Source organism: Balaenoptera musculus, chromosome 13 (assembly GCF_009873245.2).
Source record: "Balaenoptera musculus isolate JJ_BM4_2016_0621 chromosome 13, mBalMus1.pri.v3, whole genome shotgun sequence".
NCBI lineage: Eukaryota > Metazoa > Chordata > Mammalia > Artiodactyla > Balaenopteridae > Balaenoptera > Balaenoptera musculus.
Genome location: NC_045797.1, coordinates 10,903,429 through 10,925,557, shown reverse-complemented (window position 1 = coordinate 10,925,557; position 22,129 = coordinate 10,903,429). Strand labels below are relative to the sequence as shown.

Genomic DNA, 22,129 nt, shown 5'->3' with positions numbered 1-22,129 from the left:
GGCAGTCAAGGTAACAAGGACATGATTTTTCAGCGTCTTATCAAAAAGAGCTCAATACCAAACTCTAGGAGACAAACCAAAAAGCAAGGTATATCCGCAGAACTCTGAGACTCTGAGCAATTTTTTAAAACTTGTTCAAAAACTTGTTTCTTATAGAATTTCAACACTGAATGCCTAAGACATCCTAAACTTCTTTTTTTTTTTTTTAAGGTAGATACATTTTTAAGTGGGAACACGTTATAGGAGACTCAATTCTGGACTCTGAGACCAGGAAGGGCTCTGACAAAGAGAGAACCTCTGCTCCAGTTTGGGCCAGTGAGGATGGAGTGTCTGTCTGTCTGGATGGCATCTGCTCCCTCAGGGGCGGTCACAGCATCTTCCAGAACAGTGCTGAGAGCTGCCATCATCACAGGTGACAGAGTGAGGCAAGGGACAGAGCGGCCCCGGTGATGGATGGAAGACCACCTCTACCCATTCATAACCCATCAATCTAAACGTTATTTTAAGTGACAAGCACGTGACACAGAGGTCAGAGAGGAACAGGGCCCATGTGTGACGACTCAATGTGGAGACTTGCTAAGAAGACCTGGTCTCTCTCCACTTTAAGACCAAGAACCACAGTCAAAGGACATCTCAGCTCAGATTCCAGTGCAGGTTCCATATCCACTGCTGTCCTCAGGTGTCAGACACGCTGCTGCAATGCTGCCCAAAGACCAAATTCACTTTCTATTTATCACCAAGGCAACACGGGCATTTGCATAGCTAGTGCCTAACATGCTTTGATGTCAACACAGCTGTGGAAAGGGTGCCAGCGGAGCTCCTTCACCGGATGCGGTGCCCCCCTCCGCCCCAAGCACCAGAAGTGAGCTCTCCCGCTAGGGTGATGATGTGATCCTCTCACGTCGCAGAAAGACTGTATCTGCACAAATCCCGCTTTCCAATTTTCAGTGCATCATTTCAAAGAATCTATTACAGGTACCGCTTTTGGTAGGACAAATAATCACTTCTCCCATTAACCTGGCATGCACTGCATTTTCTTAGTACAATACCTCCCCCTCCCCGCAGTACATCTCTAGATAACTTGTCGGCCCCCAGGCCCCACGGCCCGAGCTGGCTGAAATGAAGAACCCCGGCCCGTGACCTTCGAGGTGTGTCACCGTGTCAGCCATGGAGAAGACGGAGAGATGGCTCTTACAACTCCCGCACGAGGCACCATTAGACAAAATATTAGACGCAGAGCAAGAACACGCTGTTCTAAAATGCCCCAGCCTCCGACAAATGCTAATGAGATGTAAGCACTTTAACCGCAGCTCAAACCCCTCTGCTTTGGCTCAGCTGGAAGAAGTCTAGCAGAGGATGACGTGATAGGCTGATTATTTCTGTATGTCTGCAGGAGGGCCGAGCCTCAAAGTGCATCTCCATTTCCTCCTCAAGAGATTAAAAAAAACCCAGCTCGACCTCTCTGAAGTCCCCCTCCCGGCACCTGCATCTCCAAATGGTTACGTGTTGACGGCCTCCGGTGCCCCAAGGGCCAGGCAGCTATGCAGGTGTGCCCACCTGCCACAGCCCGACGGCGCCCTCGCGGGCGGTGTGAGCGAGCACACAAGCCACATCCAGCTCGGTGCCCACCCAGCCATTCACACACACACCAGCGCCTCAACCTCGGCTCACATCTGTGTAACCCAGACAGACGCAGCACGTCCGGGGTCCCCACCCCCCGCCCCCGGGGGTCCCCCCCCCCGACATTTCCTTTAACAGGCTGGGTACTTAGCAGACACACAGGTGAACAAAGTTACTAGTATCTCTCTATCCAAAGCTGAAAGACCGATGGAGAAAAGTCTCAACGACAGTTCAAAGTGAGACAAAACAGAAGGATGGTAGCAAGGGATGATGGACAGCATTTTCTAGAGGTATCTCTAAATGCTTTGGTTTAATCGTCACTACATCCCTAAGAGACTGACCGAAAATGGGGCTCCTGAAGGTGGACAGACGGGGTCTGACCCCAAGGTCCCTGCAATTGTCTATGAGCTGCATCTTCCTACGAGATCACCCTTTATCCTCCACAAGTCATGGAAAGCCCTTGTTCAGCCCTCCACAGCCACGGTCTCCATGGAGATAATCTGAACCCCATGCTCTCGGGGAAGGTCTCAGGGAAACACAGCAGAGCTGATGTCACAGGAGGGAGGCTCTTCTCTCTCACAGGCTCTGGCGTCTCCGTGATGGGCTCATTCTCTTCGTCTTGTCATTGTTCGTGTGGTATGGATATGGCATGTGTCAGACAGGTGTGCAAGGCTCTTAAGACCACAGCTGCCTTATCCAACTCCAAGGAAGACACTCATTAAACCTGAAAACTGTATCCCAAATAAATGGCAGGCATCAGTTTATCCTGCTCACAGCTGGTTGTGCTACGAAAACTGTCATTCTATCAACCTGTGTGAGACAAATGTGGGGCATCATCTCATGAGATAGGATGGGCCCAGTTTTAATGTCTGATATGCAGATTTTTCATTATTCTTTTCTCAGACAGTAATAGAAAGCATCTTATTTTGTTAAACTCCAACATGTGATTAATGAAGGTCTCAAAAGAGGGCCGTCTGAGAACATGTATCTCTGGACGTAAGTATGGTTTATGCTATTACCAAACAAGGTACAATTTTGACCTCTCCCCGTCCACTAGCTACAGAAGACCATCTGTAGAAGAATATCCCTTCTGAAAACGAGGATCAAACAGCACAGGGAATTTCACTTGTTAGGAAAGACAACGCATACAGATTTCAAGTTCACATATAGTACAGTTGACCCTTGAACAATACGGGTTTGAACCGTGCAGGTTCACTTACACACGGATTTTTTTCAATATGGTACCTGTTTCATTTTACAGATCTTTAAATTAGCGAAGTGGGGGGAAATGTTTGTGTTCAATTAGAGATCACAGTATGTGGAATCAAAAGGACTAGGGTTTGAGTCCTGATTCTGTCCAAACGGTTTCAGCTTCCTGCCCTTGGGTGAGTCATTTATCAATTCCTTTGCCTTGAGGCAGGGATGGCAGCGCGTGGATTTTTTGACTCCAAGGAGGGTCGGCGCCCAGAGCCCCTCTGATGTTCGAGGGTCAACTTACATGAAAATGCTAATGTGTTGACACCAATTAAACTGTTGTTTCCCTCAGAACCAGCCCGCAAGCCACCTTTTCTTCTCTACTTTGTCTGGTTCAGGGCTACACTTCCCTCTATGTCGTTCGGTCAATTCATGCCTGCACACGCCCAGGACAGAAGTAGGAGGCAGGCAGTGTGAACAAAAGATACACTGTCTCTTGTGATCAAACAATGAAAGGGTTTTCATCTACTTCTTGGCCCTTCCAGAGAGCCTGTCCTAGCATCGCGCACTGCTGTCCACCGCAGTCTCCCACCGGGACATCCCCATGCCACAGCTAACCAAGAGCAGCCTATTTGAGCACAGAGTGACTTCGGCTGGACAAGCTGATGGCAAGGCAAGAAGGTGAGTGATCACAGCCTCGGTACTGGGGGCAGGGGGGAGCCGGGGCACGCTGGTTAGAGAATGGGGCTGATCACCCCAAGGGCACGTGTCTTCACGTTCTCAAGGGTCTAGCACCCTCTCCACGGCCTCAGACTGCGACCGCAGCCAGGGCCAAGAATCCCATCCAACTGGACACCATCCCCAAGAAGCGGCGATGAGCACACGGCATCCCACGCCTGCAGGGGACCGGAGCCCACACTTGCCGACGCTCCCTCCAGCAGATGGGACCTGGACTTGCACTCACGCAATTTCTGAATTGCGAAAGGAGCCAGCAGAGGCTATCAAGAACAACAGGAAAGCTGGCTGCCTGGGTGGAGGCCCCCACCCACGGGGAAGAGGAGGCATCAAGGTGCCAGCTGCTGCAACACACACAGATGCCGCTGCACCGCGGCTCCCAGCCAGCTGCTCGCCCTCTTCAGAAAGCCCCAGAGAGAGATGCAGTTTCCCCGCTGACGTCCCTGGCTGCCCGGGGTTCCCTGAGAGCCCTCGCCCTCCCTCCCTGGAATCTCACAGAGCTGGACACGGGGAGCTATGGGGCCAGGACACCGTATGCTTGCAGGTCACCCAGCAATGAATCCCAGAGCTCCACCGCTTCTCTGGACCCTTGGGTTCTGTCCCACTACATGCTCTACGTGTGCCTGGGCTGCTGCAGCACTTTAATGCCTAATGACATGGTGGAGACGCACCACGGGGCTGCCACTGGCCAAATCTGTGACAATCTGAGCATTAAGTATCGAGAGGGACGCATAATAACCTGTTGAACTAAACACGGACCCATGAACTAAAGTTGACAAACGAAATAAACATAGGGGAGAAAGGGAAGTTCTTCCACATTTATACACACTTTCCTTCTACGACAAATGGAAAAGTACTGACTTTGTAGTGGAGGACACCACCTCTGACCAGAGTCCCAGGAACGGGACAAACCGACACCCTGTGCCTCCCGATACGATGCACGGAGGAGGACACGATGTCACACTGTTGGGACAACTGGCGAAGTCTACGTAAGACCCACAGATGACACAACAGTACTGCCACGTTGTTAATTTCCCAATCACTCTGCGGTTGCACAAGAGAATACGCTTATTCTTAGGAAGGACAGGCTGATGAATTTAAGAGTAAACGAGTATCGTGCCTGCAGCTTGTTCTCGAATAGTTCAGAAACTAGTTTGCAGACAGGTAGGTACAAGGAGGGAGGACGTTAAAGCAAACATGGCAGAATGTTAACAGCAGGGGACTCGCGTGGCAGATACAAGAGGGGTCTTTGTACCATTCTTGCAACTCTGGCGTAGAAGTCTGCAATTATTTCAAAACAGAAAGTGACAAAAATACAGCAGACTTGGAGCAGTAAAACTCCCATCAGGTAGAGGGGCGGGTTGCCCTGCCCTGGCAGGGTTCGTTTGGGGCGATGACACCCACCGAGTCACAAAAGGAGAAGGGAACATGCACCGGGGCTTTGCGCTCACCTGTGCCTCTCTCACCTCCTGCTTCAAGGATTCAGACTCCACAGCTCCGTCTCATATGCTTCCCCACTGCCCTCAAGTGCACTGAGCACATGACAACTACACGACAACTTCCTCTATTGCTCTAACTGAAAAAACGGGAAAATATCCTGTCAGGCTTCGCAAGGCTCATGGCAACAAAAGACCAACACTTTACAAAACGTACTGTAACAGTATTAAGCAAGTAGAGACACCGAATATTTAAAAGGCTCCGATCCACCATAAAGCAGCGCGGCGACGGACTCTGCTTGCCAAGAAGGGACACCTCCCCGGACAGACAAGCGCGTAACTTGGAAGCAAAATCCCTCCCATTTCCTCCCCAGATTTCCACCCCCAATATTCAACAATGGCCCATCAGTGTGACTGCAGACAATGGACTGTTTTGAATCCGACAACTCTTAACACAGGCGTCTGCGGCCCTGGGGTCACTGTGTCACTATCCCGAGTTTCAGAGTCTGCTGTTTTGAACTGGCTGTTTATAAGACCTGGAGAATATGTTTGTTTCATTTTCGAAAAATGAGGTTATAAGCTAGAGTCTGTCCCTACTCCTCCCCCGATATTCCAGCCTTCTTAGAAAGCTAGAGTCCTTTCAATGATTAGCGACTGCATTTTTGCACTGGTTCTTTTTTAAGAGATGCCAAATAAGGTTCACGATTACAAAATATTGCGAAATACTGCAATGAGACTCATTCTATTTATCTTACCCAAAGCACTGAGAACAAACAGGTTACAGCTCATTTGAAAAAACAGATATGAGCACCTTCAACATTAAACCGTGTTATAACACTGGGAGCACGGTGGGGAGGCGGGGTGTGAACCGTGAGAGGCTCTTCTCCCACCTGCACGGGAGAGGCTTGGTTTCATGACGACCACCCGATGGCCTGTGTCTCCTCTGCACGTGATCTGAACTGTCCCCCACCTCGGCAGCCTACGTGTGGGCATGGCTGTGCTCCAACCCCCCCGCCACCCTAGCCCATGTCTCACCACCGACCATTCGGGGCCACCACAGAGATGCATCACCCAGACCCATCCAGGCAGGCTCGGGGGAAAGCTCTGCAGAGTCACTGATACTTCATGCCAATCATGGAGTCATTGATACTTCGTGGAAGTTTGAAGAGAAACTTCTGCAAAACCTTCTTAAACACATCTGGCTCTCTGGCCAAAGGTTCTGATCCAACCCCCTGAGGATGGAGCTGTGCTGACTTCATCTCGGTGTCCAGAGCTCCCCGGACTCTGAAGGCACCAGAGCCCGGCAGCCTCACTCCTCCTGGGGAGCCCCAGCCAAGCCAGACCTGGAGCCCTAAGGACCTCTACCACCCGCTTTGAGACGGGATGGGGAGGTGGCAGGCCCAGCGTGCCGGTCAGTTCACGGCCCAGGCTCACCCTGAGAAGCCGCCATAGCCATCAGAAGTGACCTCTTCCTGCTGGATTCGTGACACGTTCCAGAATCAGGACTGGATGTATTCAGCCTACCCTCTTGAAGGGACCGACGTCCCGAATATCCTAGGGCCCTGTTTCTGACCACGGTCTCCCAGTCAAGCGGGAGAGCTGAGTCCACACGTACAGGAACCCCGAAACCCCACCAGCGAAACCGAGGCAGAAGAACTAGGGGAATGGTAACTTCTGTGGCAAATTACAAAACAACCCACCTTGCCAAAGTGATTGCCATTTCAGATCTAGGCTGAGAGGGAATTTATGTTCTGTGAGCAGGTCCCCGTCAGGTGTAGGCTGCCAGGCATTCTGTCAGCTAGATCCAGTATCACAAGAAATTCCGGAGCCCGTTCGTCCATGTGACATTTCCCGTTTAATGACAGAATCACACGATAGCACATTTCCCATCAAACACACACATACACACCCTATAGAAGGTATGAAGAGGATCCAGTGTGAGTTTTCTGAAAGTCCCTAACTCCCTTATGGAGATTCTATACTGAAGAAATGAAAAGACTCTCTTGTAATGGGAAAACATCTCCATGTATGTTTAAAAAAGCTTAAAAGGCATTGTATATAACAGGAAAACAAAACTGATTGAAGGCAATTTACAGGTAACATCTGTTTACTAAGCAACAGCTAGCTACAAAAGAGACTAACATTTAAAGCAGGACAGAAATACTGGGGGGTCCTAAGCATAAACTCCCTCCAGAAGAAAAGAGACAGAAAAAAATATCTTTAAAAAGTATTCATGTGAAACAATAATGTTTGGAAGAAAAGGAGTCAGATGAAAAGTAACACAGTAAGAAAGAATGATATTAAATCTTATTTTGTAGAAAATAATTGTTAAGTGCTTCCTTCTGGATAAATCAACAGAAATACCTTCATACATGGTTGCCAGAAAAAAGGTAAGCAAGCCAAAATCACATTCTCTCACACATTTGCTGGTGTACCCCTACAGGAAGTAGTCACACATGCTCATAAGAGCCTAACTCCCTGAGTTAAACCCTACCCATTTTAAAATGTCTTCCATGGGAATAAGGTGTCCAAATGGTAACATATATTGCCACTGGGCAAAACAAAATACACTCTGTGCCTGCAGAGTAAGATCTAAGGCTGAATTTTTTTTTTTTTTTTTTTTTTTTTTTACCCAACAGCACACCTCAAAAATCCCAGTGGCACTCAATTTGAGGTGTAAAATTTTTATACCCCAAATTACAGGCTATGAATTATTGGCCTCCTAATAACATTTCAATAAATGAACACCAAGGACAGCAGTGGGGGCTGGAATGACACAGAGGCCCCCCTGCTCTGACTCACTGCCTGGCAAATCACAGGGGCAGACTTTTACTTTAGAGCTGGCATCGTTCCCTTTGGCTGAGTGAAGATGGAAATTTAAAAATTTCTTTACTTTTGACCCAAACTGCCTCCAGGGAGAGCTGAAACTCCCTCTCTGGCTTGAACACTACGTTAATATTTATATGGGAAAATTTCAAAGCGTATACATAATCCCTTTTTTTTTTCAAGCATGGAGTGTTTAAGGTTTGTGCTCCTATCACCCCTTGGTCGGCCTTGGATTTTGTCTAATGGCCACCACTTACATTCAGCCATAAAACAAATGGAAAATGGGAAAGGAGGAAGAATGGTAGGTCACACATAGGTAATACCGCTCATTTCCAGAATAAGCACAGGATTATTACTAGTCTTTTCTTTTCTTTTCTTTTTAAATGGCAGGGAGAGGTAGGGTGTGAAGGAGAAAGGGGGTAAAGAAAACATCATTACCCTCCTTGGGTAATATGCATTAAATTCGTCTCCAATACGCCGCAACTCTTGCGCAATCCATATCTCCGGACGCATATCTGCAGGTACAGCCTGAGACTGCCTCATGGAAGCTGCATCAGAACAAACAGAACAAAAATCACATTGTTTTCCATAGATCATTTAGAAAGTCCCAAAGGTCAGTTTCTAGAAGCAAGCCCATCTCACACACGCTTTCATGTTTTGGGACGCTCCCTAACTTCAAGAGCTACAATCATGCATTCGAGATTACGGTGGCAGGCTCTGCTACGTAACTCTAGTTCATGAATAAGGAATACAGAGTAATTTCCTTTTCAACAACAACTGGAGATTCAGAATTGCCAAATTTAAAAGTCTCCTGGCCAGTGAATTACATACTTTCATTTCGAGAAGGCAAACTAACACAAAAACGGCACAATCGATACCGCCCAAGAAATAGCCTCGAAACATATGAGAATGTAAAAATTTAGGCTGCCCGTAAAATAACTATTATATTTTGATCTTAAGGCAAGGTAAAATTCCTAGGAAAATGTCACACGTCATCGAGGAATATGAAATGGTTGTATTCAAAGCAAAGTCAGTGAAAACCTGAGAAATGAATGAGCTTGTTTCCACGGAAGGAGGTGCAGTGATACACAGCCAGTCTGCACAAGTGCCACCAAGGGGCCAAATTAAAGCATAATTGCATGTTTTGTTTCGATATTAATGCAGCCAATAAAGATGGCCTCAAGTCTGCAAACACCACATGGAGAGAGGAAATGTTTTGGGTGTAAGAGCAAAGGCTTTTTTGAAAGGAGAAATAAAGAGGGAGGTTCACCCTTTCATTAAGCTGTCACTCCCATCCACACCCAGTACATTCAGCCGTTGGTTAACGAGCCCATTTCAAAGCCACGTGACGGCCAAAAATGGAGCACAAAAATGTGAGTTGTCCAAAGACCCACCGAGCATCAGGAAGATGATATTCTCCAAGTACCACGAGGAAAAGTGTTCTCCACACTCAGAGAACAGCTGGGTAACACGGGTAACAGGAAAAGAGATGAGATTATTGGATTTCAACTGCTATTCACATGCGGCTTACGCTAACTTCCTGTTAAAAGGAGCACACTCTACTGGCAATTAAACACACGTGTTACGTTTTAACCACAGCGAAAAATTTGAACACCTAGGATAATCAGATTTTGCCATAACATGAATATAGCTTCCTGTTTTGTATTTCTGTAAAAAAAAAAAATTTTGTATGTTGTATTAAGAGTTTTATTTATCGTTGCAAATAAAAGTGATGTTGGTTCCTAGGTCTACAAAAGCACTTAAAAGTGAACTCTTTTTTGAGTTTTTACCAAGTCTTCTCAATCTCTTGCCCCAACTTCTCTGTCCCCCGGCCCTCACCCAAGAGAAATGAACGATGATCCCCCAAAGGCTGAGAGGCAGGGCGTCCTGTGTGTGTGTGTGTGCGCTCGTGTGTGTGCGTGCGTGTGCATGTGTGCACACAGGTGTGGGGGCACTGAACAAAGAACACACGTGCATCCTCTCCAGAATCATCTGTGCTGGCAATGAGCCAGAGGGGAGATTCCCCAAGGACGCCTGGTGACGAGCACAAAGGCTGATGACAGGAAACTTTTGGGATAAGCCAGGCATGTCCCCTGAATACCCCTCCAACCACACAGAAAACTGCGTTGGCTGTACCTCTGTCACAAATTCTATCGTTACTCTGTACAAACCTATTAAAATTAAATTCTAAGTAGCTAAACCGGCAGAAAACAGAATTCCAGGGTATATGTGATGCCAAGTGGTCTGTAATAGTTCACTCCCTTCTCCTGGGTTTGCAGTGCTTTTAGGATTTTGTCCATCACAGGTACCAAATCATTACTATCTTTTTATACTATCAGCCAATCAAGTGCTCTTTCCCTGACTTTAGCAGCTGTTGTTACAAACTTAACTCACCCTGGAGGGAAAGGAAAGCCTCTTTTCTTAGAATGATCACTGTGGTCATCACCTGCAGAGTTACCTCAGGGAGACGCATGTATCCACAGATACAAGTGACCAGACCAGCGCACAGGAGGCCACGTGGTCGCTCAGAACCCCTGTCACCCACCTCTCCTGGGCTCCAGAGCCCCACTCATTTCTCACTACACTTGGCTCTCTTCGAGAGAGTAAATCTGCCTTCAATCCTAGAGTCAGAAATGCAGAAAATGCCAATTATCCAAAGAAAATCTGTGAAATCTAGACTGCGTAATTTACAAAGATGACAGACTGGTAAAAACTGTTGGCAAGTTACCCAGAGTTTAGTAAGTCAAGATACTCACTAATTTACCCAATGAATATGAATACCCATGAGCCTGACACCGCTCAGGAGATGGTCTGGGTACTGCAACCAAAGACGCCCAAGCCCTGCTCCCACGAGCTTACATCCCTGCAGATTAAATGCTAAACTTCAACTAAATGATAAACTTCTGCTGGACAAGGATACTCATACCTTACATTCTTATAACACGAAACGAAGTGAACTCCCCCGGTTAATTTCCCCCAACCTGCAGGTGAAGTCTACTGAATTCTATTTAACACCCTCGCTTACCTATGTGGTTTAGAAAGTTCTGTCTGGCTCACAGGAGGGCTGACGGCCAGAAGCACCACCATGGGAGCCGGTGCACATCAAAATGAGCACCTAGTGACTGCATCAACCTGGCCAGCAGCTGAGAAGGACATGTAGAACATTGGGGGCCAGATCCAACTTGTTCATCTTAGAGATAAATGCCCTGCTGTTTGTGGGGGAAGAAGATAAGCAGATGTTTCTTCTACAGAAAGAAGAGTTCCATAGCTAACTGCTAGCTTCAATAAATGCACAGAGAGAAACACATCCCCGTGGTCTGGCAGTGAGGCCCTGGAGGCTGTACTCCTACAAACTCCTGGTGCAGACGGTCCGCAGACCAGGCCCTGAGAAATCCTGAGCAGGAGGAAGAAACCACGGATCAGTTCTGGGGCCCAGACGTGTGTCTTTGGAGAACATTCAGGAGTCGGGACAGTTGTATTAGCCAAAGATAACTGGTTAGACCAGGCTTAGCATACACTAACTGATAAAACAGATCAGTAAGAGAGCTAGCAACTGTGCTTAGGTATATATATTTTTTGAAGTTTCTACAGAATAGTAACATACAATATAAATTAACGTTTGCAAAGGAGACTGATGTGTCTGGACTACCCTAACACAGCAGCTATCACCACCTGGCTTTAAGAATTGGAGTTTTTTTGAGAAGCAAATACTGTTCTTATTCCTTGAATAAACCTAAAATTAATGACCAACGTTCACCCTGCAATAAAACCTAGCCCATAAATACAGAGAGTACTGGTTTTAAGGTAAGATCGTAAGATAAAAATTCTATTTTGAATATTTTCAAAGGCATCCTATTCCTATATTTTAAAAGGGTGGCCTTAATCTCAGTTAATACAGTGGATTTTTGCCACCTAAATTTCGAAGATTATTTCTCAAGTAACAAAATATCTCCTTTTGGTGGTGAGCGGGGACGGGGGGCTTTTCCTTAACTTCATCACTAGTTTAATGTCGGTGTCTGTCACATGTGGTCTCATGTCACGTGAGAACCTAGCAGGACTAAGAACGGGGTCTGGCTGACCTGAGAATTTGCTTGTCAGCCCCACGGCCGCACTGGTCGGAGCCAGAGTTAAGGTTTTTATTCCCTTTATCACCAGTTTGCTGAATTCTGCCCCCCAGTGACCCAGAGCACGAACCACCACGATGCGGAAGGGATCCATGGCTCGGTCGTCCGAAGGTGAACCTGGAGCTGGTGGGGTTCAAGGGCAGGGGATAATCAAAAAAAAAACATACCCTCACTCCTACAATCCTTTCTAGATACCCAATCTGCCTGCTCCCATGCTAATATAATCCACTTATCAAAAAGATCATTTACATTTATATCTCTAGCCTGTAAGACAGATAAACATCAAACATAAACATTTTATTATGCTCTCTGCAATGTGCTTAACAGCCGTAAATACTGATACCTGATCAATAAAATGGGTCTTTATTTGAAACAAAAGCTCTTATTAACTTAGATCACATTTTTAACTAAGGCAATTTTACATAAACATAAGAACTTCAAAGGGGAAACTGTGATGAGGTGTATTTTCACCCACAGAAAATGTAGTTTCAGCATTTAAGAAAGCATTTCATGCCATAAACCTGGTGCTAAAACAGGAGAGGGGAGGGAAGAGGAAAAGGCACAATGAAATATAAACAGCTCTTAATGTAAAGCTACTACTCCAAAGCTGTAACCAGAAGTCCACACAAGGCCAGATCCGATCCTGTAAGCACCATTCTGAGCTGGGGAACTTGCTGGGCCCAGATTTTCTAACCAAAGCCACTAATCAAAACTTTGGAATGCAACTGTGTCAGACACAGGCAATTCTGTCAAAAGTGCGATATGTTAGTTGAATTTTCATCAACTCTTGGAAACAATGCTAGAATTTTCTGAAATCTAGCCTTTCAGGTAACCTGATTTCCTATAGGAAAAAAACCCCCCAAAACCAAAACAACCACGAGGTCTATGATTAATCTATTTTTCTATACCAGTGTGCCGGGTGGGTAGAAAGGAGGACATTTTTTCAACGCCAAAGAACTCTGAGTTACTGAAAGATGTGCAGTATTGCATTAACAGACTGTTGTGGTTCAGCTACAGAACTAGTTTCCAGCCCAGAGGGTAATTCCAAATCTTAAAAGCTCAGCGATTGAAAAAAAATTAATATCGTGGTTAAGTGGCTGATAGTGAAATCAGGCTGAGGCTTTCGGAAAGGGCTTTCTGTAGCACCGCCAGCGAGAGTGGGAAAATTTTAAAAGAACGAGATTGTCGATGCATAATGAGCTCGACATCAGTCAAGCCAAACCTTCTGATTTTTCCTGAACGCCCAACCGCTTCCACCCCACTGTTCCGATCGGCAGGTGTTCAAAGGAGCTGAGGTCACATTCTGACGTTCACTGCCATCTTTCCACACCCGGCCGGCTGCTGTGCGGATGCTTGCTGTGCGGATGACGAGAACCATCCTGCGGGCGGCGGGACCGTGTCTTACACGTGCGCTCACACCACTGCAATCATCCTTGGGGACAGGATGCTCTCATGTCCCAGGGCCAGCAGCTGTTTGAGTTCCCAGCACATCACTACTGGAGCTTCAGGTGCAGAACCAGAAACCAAACGAAAATCCACGGACACATTTCACTCTATACTGTTTTCAGATGTTCGGTGAGCTACAAATACTGGGGTAGAGTTGAGATTAGATTTTCAACTAATCAACATGAACTGAGCTCTGAATCAATATGCAACTCAGAGCTGAGAAAGGGTTTCTTGGTCCCTGAAGAGACGAGGAATGTTTGACTTTGAAGAAATTATTGTTTTTATTTTAAACACACCACAGAACATAATACTTAGGCAAATAAGTGCTCATTTTGCCCGGCACTTACCAGGGACTGTGGAGCAGAAAGCAAGCCCCTCCTCCTGGCATTTTGGGGCTGTCCATCTTTATCCCTGAGGAGACTCTGGATTGAACCAAAAGACATAAAGGACCCCTTCCTTGTTGGCTCTGAAAACAGGGCTAAGCCAATTCCAAAAGAGATGCTCCAAAAATGTTCGGAGGAAACACTGCTCCTGCAGGTGGCCACTTTGAAGGTCAACACTCATTTGGAGAAGTAAAAATTCTGGGATGTTTATTCAACCCAACAGTCTCCTTACTTAAGGGGCTATCTTCAGAAATATCTTTATCAATTGAGATTTATCCACAGCTTACAAGAAGGAAGCAATCAGACAGCTGGCCAAGGTTTCCATAGGAAACCCACCTGAGTGACGGAGCTGTCTCAGCAGCTCCAGAATTCCCAGCCACAGGGGAAGGAGGGCCACTGCCATGATAATAACTGACTACCAGTCATTTACTATCATTTACTGACTGCAGTAAATGCTATCAGAAATCACCTTCAACTCTGATGGTTCTCAGAAAGCAAACGAGCCAGAACCCATGACACACACACACACACACACACACACACACACACACATAAAACCCTCCCCTTCTGGGTCTACTATTTCTCAATTCCATCATTTTATTTTTTGATAAATACTGTTATCAATTCCACTGAACCACTGGATGAAAATGAAATGGATCAGAAATAAAATAAAGAGATAGTATTCAGCATCAGTACTCATGAAGTTCCTAAAACCTGTTTTTCCCTGGTACACACATGGGTCAAGCCTGAGCAGTTGCATGAATTCAAGACGGTGCTTTATGAACAGCTGCTAGGACAAAAAAAAAAAACAAAACTAAGAAAGCGAATGAGATGTAGCCAGTGTTTTCATACTTACTCTTTCCATGTGTATTGCCCACTGCTTTTATGTGGCCGTGAGTAAGAGAATCAAAATAAGCTGCTTTGATCAACTTCCAGTCTGACCATTTGGAAACTGCCAGTAAACCAAGGCTGTGAAGCTGGACACGAGTCTGGAAACTAGTGTTCGTATCTTCCCCCTTTGACCTTAACTGTATCCTACAATAAAATATGACTCTAAAGGCATTAAGATGAATGTGTCATGCCTTCTTCAACCTCAGAAGACCTAGTTACCCATCTCCCCTGAGCTGTCCTCTACACACATATTTTCTAGAAGCCAAGGCCAGGAGCAAACCCAGATCCCGAGTTTTTATGTCTATGTCCAAGGACATACCTGGCTAACTCTGGGTCACAGCAGAAGCCAGCATCTTTCGCCAGGTGGGGGACCTGGCAGGAGCCTCCTGCACCCATGATGCCTGGTCGCCCGCCCTGGGCCTGGTGCACCCCTTTTCCTAAGGCACTGTAGTCCTCGCTGATAGGCATTAGGCGCTACAAACTTCTCCCTCCTGGAACTGGAATGTTCTCTTCTAACCCAGATCCCAATCTAGATTCTGTCCCCTGGGGCTACAAAGACAATCTATGATCCCTCTCAATCATTACCCCTCTTTTTAATCAATGCAACTGCCACCTCGTGCCCCAAAGCTGGTCCGGAACCAGTTCCTTCCATGTGCCTGTATGACGAGCCCTGGGAATGCCCTCCATCACCACTCTGGTGCCCCTCGGGATGCTCCAGAAGCATGATGCTCTGATAGCGTGTGGCCGTGGTCTGCACTGGGTCTGGCCGGGGGCAGCAGGACACAGGACACTACCGTTCCTTGCTGTCCCCACACTGCCGCTAGCCCCACAGTCTCCAGAACAGCTGTGTCTCTACTTCCATAGTCTTAGATTCCTTCCAGAATATCACAGAGGACTTGACTGTGCCTGTGCCATCTTATTCAGAAGAACAAGTCCAACCTCGTGACCCTTCCACTGACAGTGGAGGCAAATTCCTATCCAGACAATTTATTTCACTACTCACTCCAGCAAAACTACAAAAAGAGAAATGCTTTTTGGAGACCTTTTATTTTATTTTGGCCACACCATGCGGCATGCGGGCTCTTAGCTCCCCAACCAGGGATAGAAACTCTCATCCCCTGCAGTGGAAATGTAGCATCTTAACCACTGCCAGGGTTAAACTGTAACCCTGGCAGTGGTTAAGACTTAAGTGGCTAAGGTTAATGCAAAGTAGTCTAGAAGTGAATCTGGATTGGGATTGGCTAAGTGGTTACAGCCAGGGAAGTTGTAAATATACAACTCTACATGTTAATTCACTTGAGACCGTTCCTTAGAAATAAAGTGTTAACAATTTTGAAGTTACTAGCTTTCGGTAACCATCCGTTGTTCCTGGCCCAAAATCAGATCTGGGGGAGGAAATGAGAATTTAAACTACAAATATAAAAATTTTTGATTACAGAGTGTGTGTGGCTTCCTCTATAAAATTTAACACTGGCGGCAGGAAAACAGGTGACAAAAAATCTCTTCTCCTTAGTTCACGTGAAGGTCTTAAGCATCACTGTTATTTTGTCCTGATGATAGCGGAGACCAAGGCAAGGGGCAAAAAACCGAATCCTGAAAAGCTACATCCAAAACAGCTTTCCAATTAAGACGTGTAAAAGCCTATAATTTTATTTATGCAGTTAAAATTTATACTGGCAACGCACTAAGTGAAGCGCTCATCTGTGAACGCAGATATATGGTGACTGATAACACACCAGAAGGATGAGGCATAATGAAAGCTTCCCACTTAAAACAAATTCACAAGAGGCAGCTGCCTCTTTTTATCCCACATCGTTATCAAGAGAGAAAACATTACACCTCAATTCCAGACACATTTTGCATAATCACAAGGATGGAATCATTGTGTTTGGACATTTTGATGGCTTAAATATTTCGCCTCAAAACATATGTCTGCTGCAGTTGGGCTGTCTGACTTCTCCCTAAAAAACTCACAAAGCTTGTGCGTCTGGAGAGCACGTTTATGCTGAAAGGGACACAAGTGAACACAGCCCCAAAGCCTTTTGTAGGAAACCCAATGATAAAAAGAAGTGTAAGAACTGAACGCTGTGTAAAAAATAAGAAAACCAAAAGGCTAAAGCGAGCAGAGAATCTGACCGGTATCGTGAGCGGTCAATCAGAAAGACGGTTGGAGCCCAAGTCCCTTCATCCACTGACCAGCCTGTACCGACCTCGTTCAAGCCACCACCTAAGCTCCGCGCGCGACACGGCAATTCGGGGGGTGGGGGTCTGCGGATCCTAGGCCTTCTCTGCAAACCACAAAAAATGTTCTGTCCATGGCTGTGCCATGTCCCCCCCCAACACAGGAAAAGAATGGAAGCTAGAGTCACCACCTTAGGGCAGATACAAGTGTAAGATGCGCAGAATTCTGCACTGAAAGATGTCTGGTCTGGGGGTATCAAAGGTCTTTTTATCTGCTCAGGTTCTCAGGTTCTTCCTCTTCCTCCCGATGCCCTTTCCCCTCCACAGACACAGCTGCTGGCCAAGCTCTACCACCTCATGGGCTCAGATCCTGGGTGCGATGGTTTGGTTACCCCCGCGCTGAGAAAACCACTGTGCAATACCGACTAAACAGGGTCGTTCCAATCCAGAGCAACTCCCACCCCGCCCACACCGGATACCCTTCAGTGCTCTGACCGCTGCAGACTGGCTGCAACACCCTCCCAATTCAGGAGGACACTGGTCCCCAGGCAGGTGGAGGGACTTGCCCCGGGGACTGCACGGCATCAGAGGAAGGACCAAGACTGGCCTGGGTCACCTGCTGGAACCTTCCACTCCAACAATTCCTACCAAACTATCAGAAAAAAGGACCGGGGCTTCCCTGGTGGCGCAGTGGTTGAGAATCTGCCTGCTAATGCAGGGGACACGGGTTCGAGCCCTGGTCTGGGAGGATCCCCACATGCCGCGGAGCAACTAGGCCGTGAGCCACAATTGCTGAGCCTGCGCGTCTGGAGCCTGTGCTCCGCAACAGTAGAAGCCGTGATAGTGAGAGGCCCGCACACCACGATGAAGAGGGGCCCCCACTTGCCGCAACTGGAGAGACCCCTCGCACAGAAAGAGGACCCAGCACAGCCATAAATAAATAAATAAATAAAAATAAATAATTAAAAAAAAAAAAAGAAAGTATTATTTACCAAAAAAAAAGAGGACCGGAGAGAAAACGAAGCATGGTGTATTGTGTCAGGCCTTCCTTACAGAGAAAACCCAGTTCTAAGCTTCAAATGAGCCCAGTGATAAAGAGGGAATCACGGGCACTCATCCACTGCCTTAAATATCACTGAATTCTCTTTAAATCAACAAATATATGTGCTTCTGCACGTACCAAATCATTTCCTTAAGTTGGTGAGTTGTTTGACCAGTTTAGCAGAATTTATGCTCAGCTGTAAGTAAAACTGAGGTCTGAATTCAAATATATACTAACATAGCATAGATCCAGAATTCACTTCTAGACTACTCTGCATTAAGAAATTTCTCAAGGGATGAAAAAACAAATAAGAAACCTTCTTTTAGTCTCTCTTCCCCAGCAAACTCACCCAACTAAGGTTGTCAAGTGTGGTTCATCCCATACGTGCACGCCTGACCCCGCCGACACACATTTGCAGGAGAAGAAAACAGGTCCCTTCCACATAAGCAAGCTTCTGTTTAAAAAGTCTCAAATCACTCACTAAATCTATAAATCACTTACATCAAAATGTTTTAGGAACTGGAGTGGGACACATGCTCTGGTCCAGGAACGTGACTTATTTTGGGAAAAAAAAGTTCCCAGAGCGACTCAGATAGTCGAGAATCATTGTGTCCAACCGGTTTTAATTTTAACACATACACCCTCTTGGACTGAAATGGTTGATTCCATTTTTAGAAACTTTAGCTCCAAAACCATTTTCACGCCTAAGGAAGGGCCGCAAAGCCCAAACTAAAAGCAGCATCGTGCCCTGTGCAGAGAGCCAGACGCCCGTGCCGAAGGCCCGGGTTCAAGGCCCTGGCTCCAGCACCAGACAGGGCCTTGAACAGCCCTCACTCCTGGCCTGCGGGCACACGTGGCCAAGCAGCCCCCTACCAGGAGCTGGTCTGCTTCATCACCGTCTGGTTGAACCACAACTCTACTCATGAACCGTGGGGATCTGGTCCAGGGTAGAGAACAGAGGAAATGCAAAGTGAATTTGGGTTTCCCACAGGACACTGGGAATATCAACTCATCCTAAGCAAATACTTAAAACCACGAAGGCCAGCCTCTTATAAAACTGGGCTTCACTCGTGCACCAGGGAAATGTTTGTACTGACTGTTGGCATCGGTCAGCCCACAGTGTGTGAAGCAAAAGGTCCCCAAGGATTCATGATTCGCTCACTCAGAAGCAAAAACCAAAATTTAACGATGGCCAAAGGAGCAGAATTTCCTCAGGGAAAAGGAAAAACAATTAAAAAGCTGCTTTAAAATTCTTGATTCTAGTCAGGCAATGAATATTTCTAATGTTAAATCCACGAGCAAATAACTTTTATTTTGAAAAAAGGTGCAATAACTTCTGATTGCAGGAAAAAGTAGTTCAGCCTATGTCTTATGTCTCCAGACCATTCTTGCTCCAACACAACGCTTGAACTACAGTCAAGTTTCTGCCAAATCCAATAGGGCCGTCTCCCACAGGTGGTCCCCAGCACAGGGCCCGGTTCAGACAGAGCCAGGCGCAGTGTGGGTTTCCAGATGTCTCTCCATGGTCTAAAGATTCACCAAGGTTCCTTCTCAGGGTGATATACGGGTTCACGGGCAGGTGAGGGGTGATTTGGACCTCCCCCGCCCTCCCAGGCCAGTTTTTAGAATAGATTTTCTTTTTTTGTTTTTCTGTTCTGGGACCTGGCAGGGTTAGAATTATAGTAGCATTTCCAGATAATTCACTTCCCTGTGAGTTGCCTAAACTTGTGAAACGACAGCTCCTTTCCATGGAAAGGAGAAAAGAACATTTCATTACGTCACGCTTGCTGACCTGCCGTGGCCACGATGGTCACTGCACAGCAAAGAAAATAGTGACCGAGTCCCTACCAGCTGCTCTCTGCCCAGCAGCTTATGCAAGAGTCCCCCAACCCTCGGAAGTGAGCACTTCTGTCTCCACCTGATGGATGAGGAAACCGAAGCTCAGAGGGACTAACAGATCTGCCCAGGTCACTCATGGGTCTGAAGAACAGTCAGATGCCATCCAGGTCCTGCTCCAGACCAGGCACAGCCCTGCAGGGAAGGCAATTAGCGGCGCACGGGCACTGAATCAACCGGTAACCCTGCCAGATGAAGATGTTTTACAATAAAATACTCACTTTGCTAAAATAAGAGGCAGACCCCAAAACAGTAAATTAGGGGGCTAACGTCCATCGAAGTACTCATGGTGATGGGCCAAAAGCTTGATCTCATCTGGATGAAATCATAAGGGGCGTGACAATTAATACCAAATCATATGAGCAAGTTAATACTGAAATCGTACATGCCGCAGTGACAAGCTGCTGTGCATGCCAAAAATGAAGATTAACGTTAAGAGAAAATTTTAAATGTATATTATTTATTAAATTTATTCTATTATAAATGCTAGCCATGATGATTTTCCATATACAACAACAAAAACAAAAAACAGGTAAGACGACCTGTAAGTTGAATACAAAAATATTCACTATTAACATTTTGATATATTTTCCTTCTAATCTTCTTGTTATGCTTATAAACTTCTTGATACCAAATTACATGTTATGGAGTACATGTTCATGTCCACCACAAAACTCATATGCTAAAATCTCTTCCCCAGTGTGATGGTACTTGGTAGGTGGGGCCTTTGGGAGGTGATTAGGTCATGCTGGTGGAGCCTTTGTGAATGGGATTAGCACCCTTGTAAGAGGAGGTCAAGGAGCTAGCTTGCCGTCTTGCCATCACATGAGGACAGTGAGAAGGTGGCCACCTACAAGCTAGGAAGAGGGACCCCACCAGAGCCGGACCGTGGCGGCACCTTGACCTCAGACTTCCAGCTTCCAAAACTGTGAGACAAATGTTTATTACTGAAGCCACCCAATCTATGGCATTTTTATTACAGCAGCACAAACAGCCTATGACACTAGGATGTCGCCAAGAACTCTGTAACCTTTTTAAATTGAACATTATACCAGGAGCGTTTTCCATCATTTTTAACATCATTAGAAGACAGCACCACGGTCTGGCTAATGGAGAGGTTTTCCCATACCGTTTGGACTGCCAATAGTTTTCTGGCTGGTATAAAAAAACGCCACGATGAGCCCTCTGCACGTACGTTTCTGCCAGCATTTCCTACAGAAGGAAGGAATGGCAGGTCCTGTTCTGTGCCTGCGGAGCAGGGTCGGCGGGCAGGCAAGCGGGCGGGCAGCACAGTGTTCACAGCCCGGTGCCCGACACAGCACAGCACCAAGGCGGCCGGGTCTTAAAGGACAGACGTTCGCTTTGGGTCCACAGGACCTCCACAGAGAAGGAAAGCAGTCTTAGGTGGCATGCCCCGGCACGGGTCCTGGCCACTGACCAAACAGAACGACCAGAGGACGGTGCCCAGAAGGTGAAAGCAGATGGAAATTGTGTCGCAGGAGGAATGCACTGAGACTGAGGCTGCCCCAGCAAAGGAGGGAATGAAGGACCACTGGGCTCCAGTGTGGGAGGCGGGAGGGGTGCTGGTCCACGGGGAGTCCCATCCAACACAAGCAGGGTGACCACAGACCAGGGGCGTGCAGAGACTCGGGCACTGGGCAAGTGCTCCGATTCAGTGGTTTTAAAGTAGGTCAGGAAGCAAGGCATCAAGACAGTCGAGCATTCAACCGGCAATTATGTGCATGTGTCTATCTAGAAATCTAACACCACAAAGGCCCTAAATACTACCCGAGACAAATCAGCGGATGATTGATCTTTCTCCTGCCTTCGAGTCCAGTCACACAGAACTACAAGACTTACCATTTTCCTAATGAGAAGTTCCCTTATGGCATGTGGAATCAGACTTGTGTCACCCATACATTTTCAGGCAGTGCGTTCGAGGGTGGCATGGTGTGTACCCTCTGAGGGCACATCACCAGGGGAATCACAACAATAGATACTGCAGTTAGTATCTGAAAAAAGTGGCTAGGATTACTGTTAAACCGCTTCCTGACATTAAAATCCTACTATTCCATATAGAGAATAAAAATAAAGGGGGAAAGAGGTAATTTCTAAAGTTCTGAGTAGTACTTTGCAACCAGAGCCAATCAATACCAATCATAGATAGTTAAAAGAAGATACAGATTTTTAGCTCCATGAAGGTGGGGTCACCCTACTCCTCCAGGTCCTCCTTTTTACAACTAAGCACGCAGGACTGAGAGGGGAAAGAGCGTGGGCTGCCTGGGGACCGCGGGGCTTAGGGAATGACAGGGGGGCGAGTTCCCCGGTTTGCTCATTACCCTCCATACACCTTGG

General features: G+C 46.7%; 1 protein-coding gene across 6 annotated transcripts in view; it reads right to left on the bottom strand.

Moving 5' to 3' along the window:
- The window catches only part of BCL2L11 (BCL2 like 11), a 44,661-nt gene that overhangs the window by 7,660 nt on the left and 14,872 nt on the right, over nt 1–22,129 (bottom strand). For 5 of the 6 annotated variants that reach the window (XM_036872606.1, XM_036872605.1, XM_036872603.1 and 2 more), the window contains one exon: nt 8,250–8,359. The exons of the other annotated variant lie outside the window; for it this stretch is intronic. In XM_036872606.1, the coding sequence (XP_036728501.1) occupies nt 8,250–8,359 (110 nt within the window). The remainder of the gene's footprint in view (nt 1–8,249; nt 8,360–22,129) is intronic. 6 annotated transcript variants of the gene reach the window in all.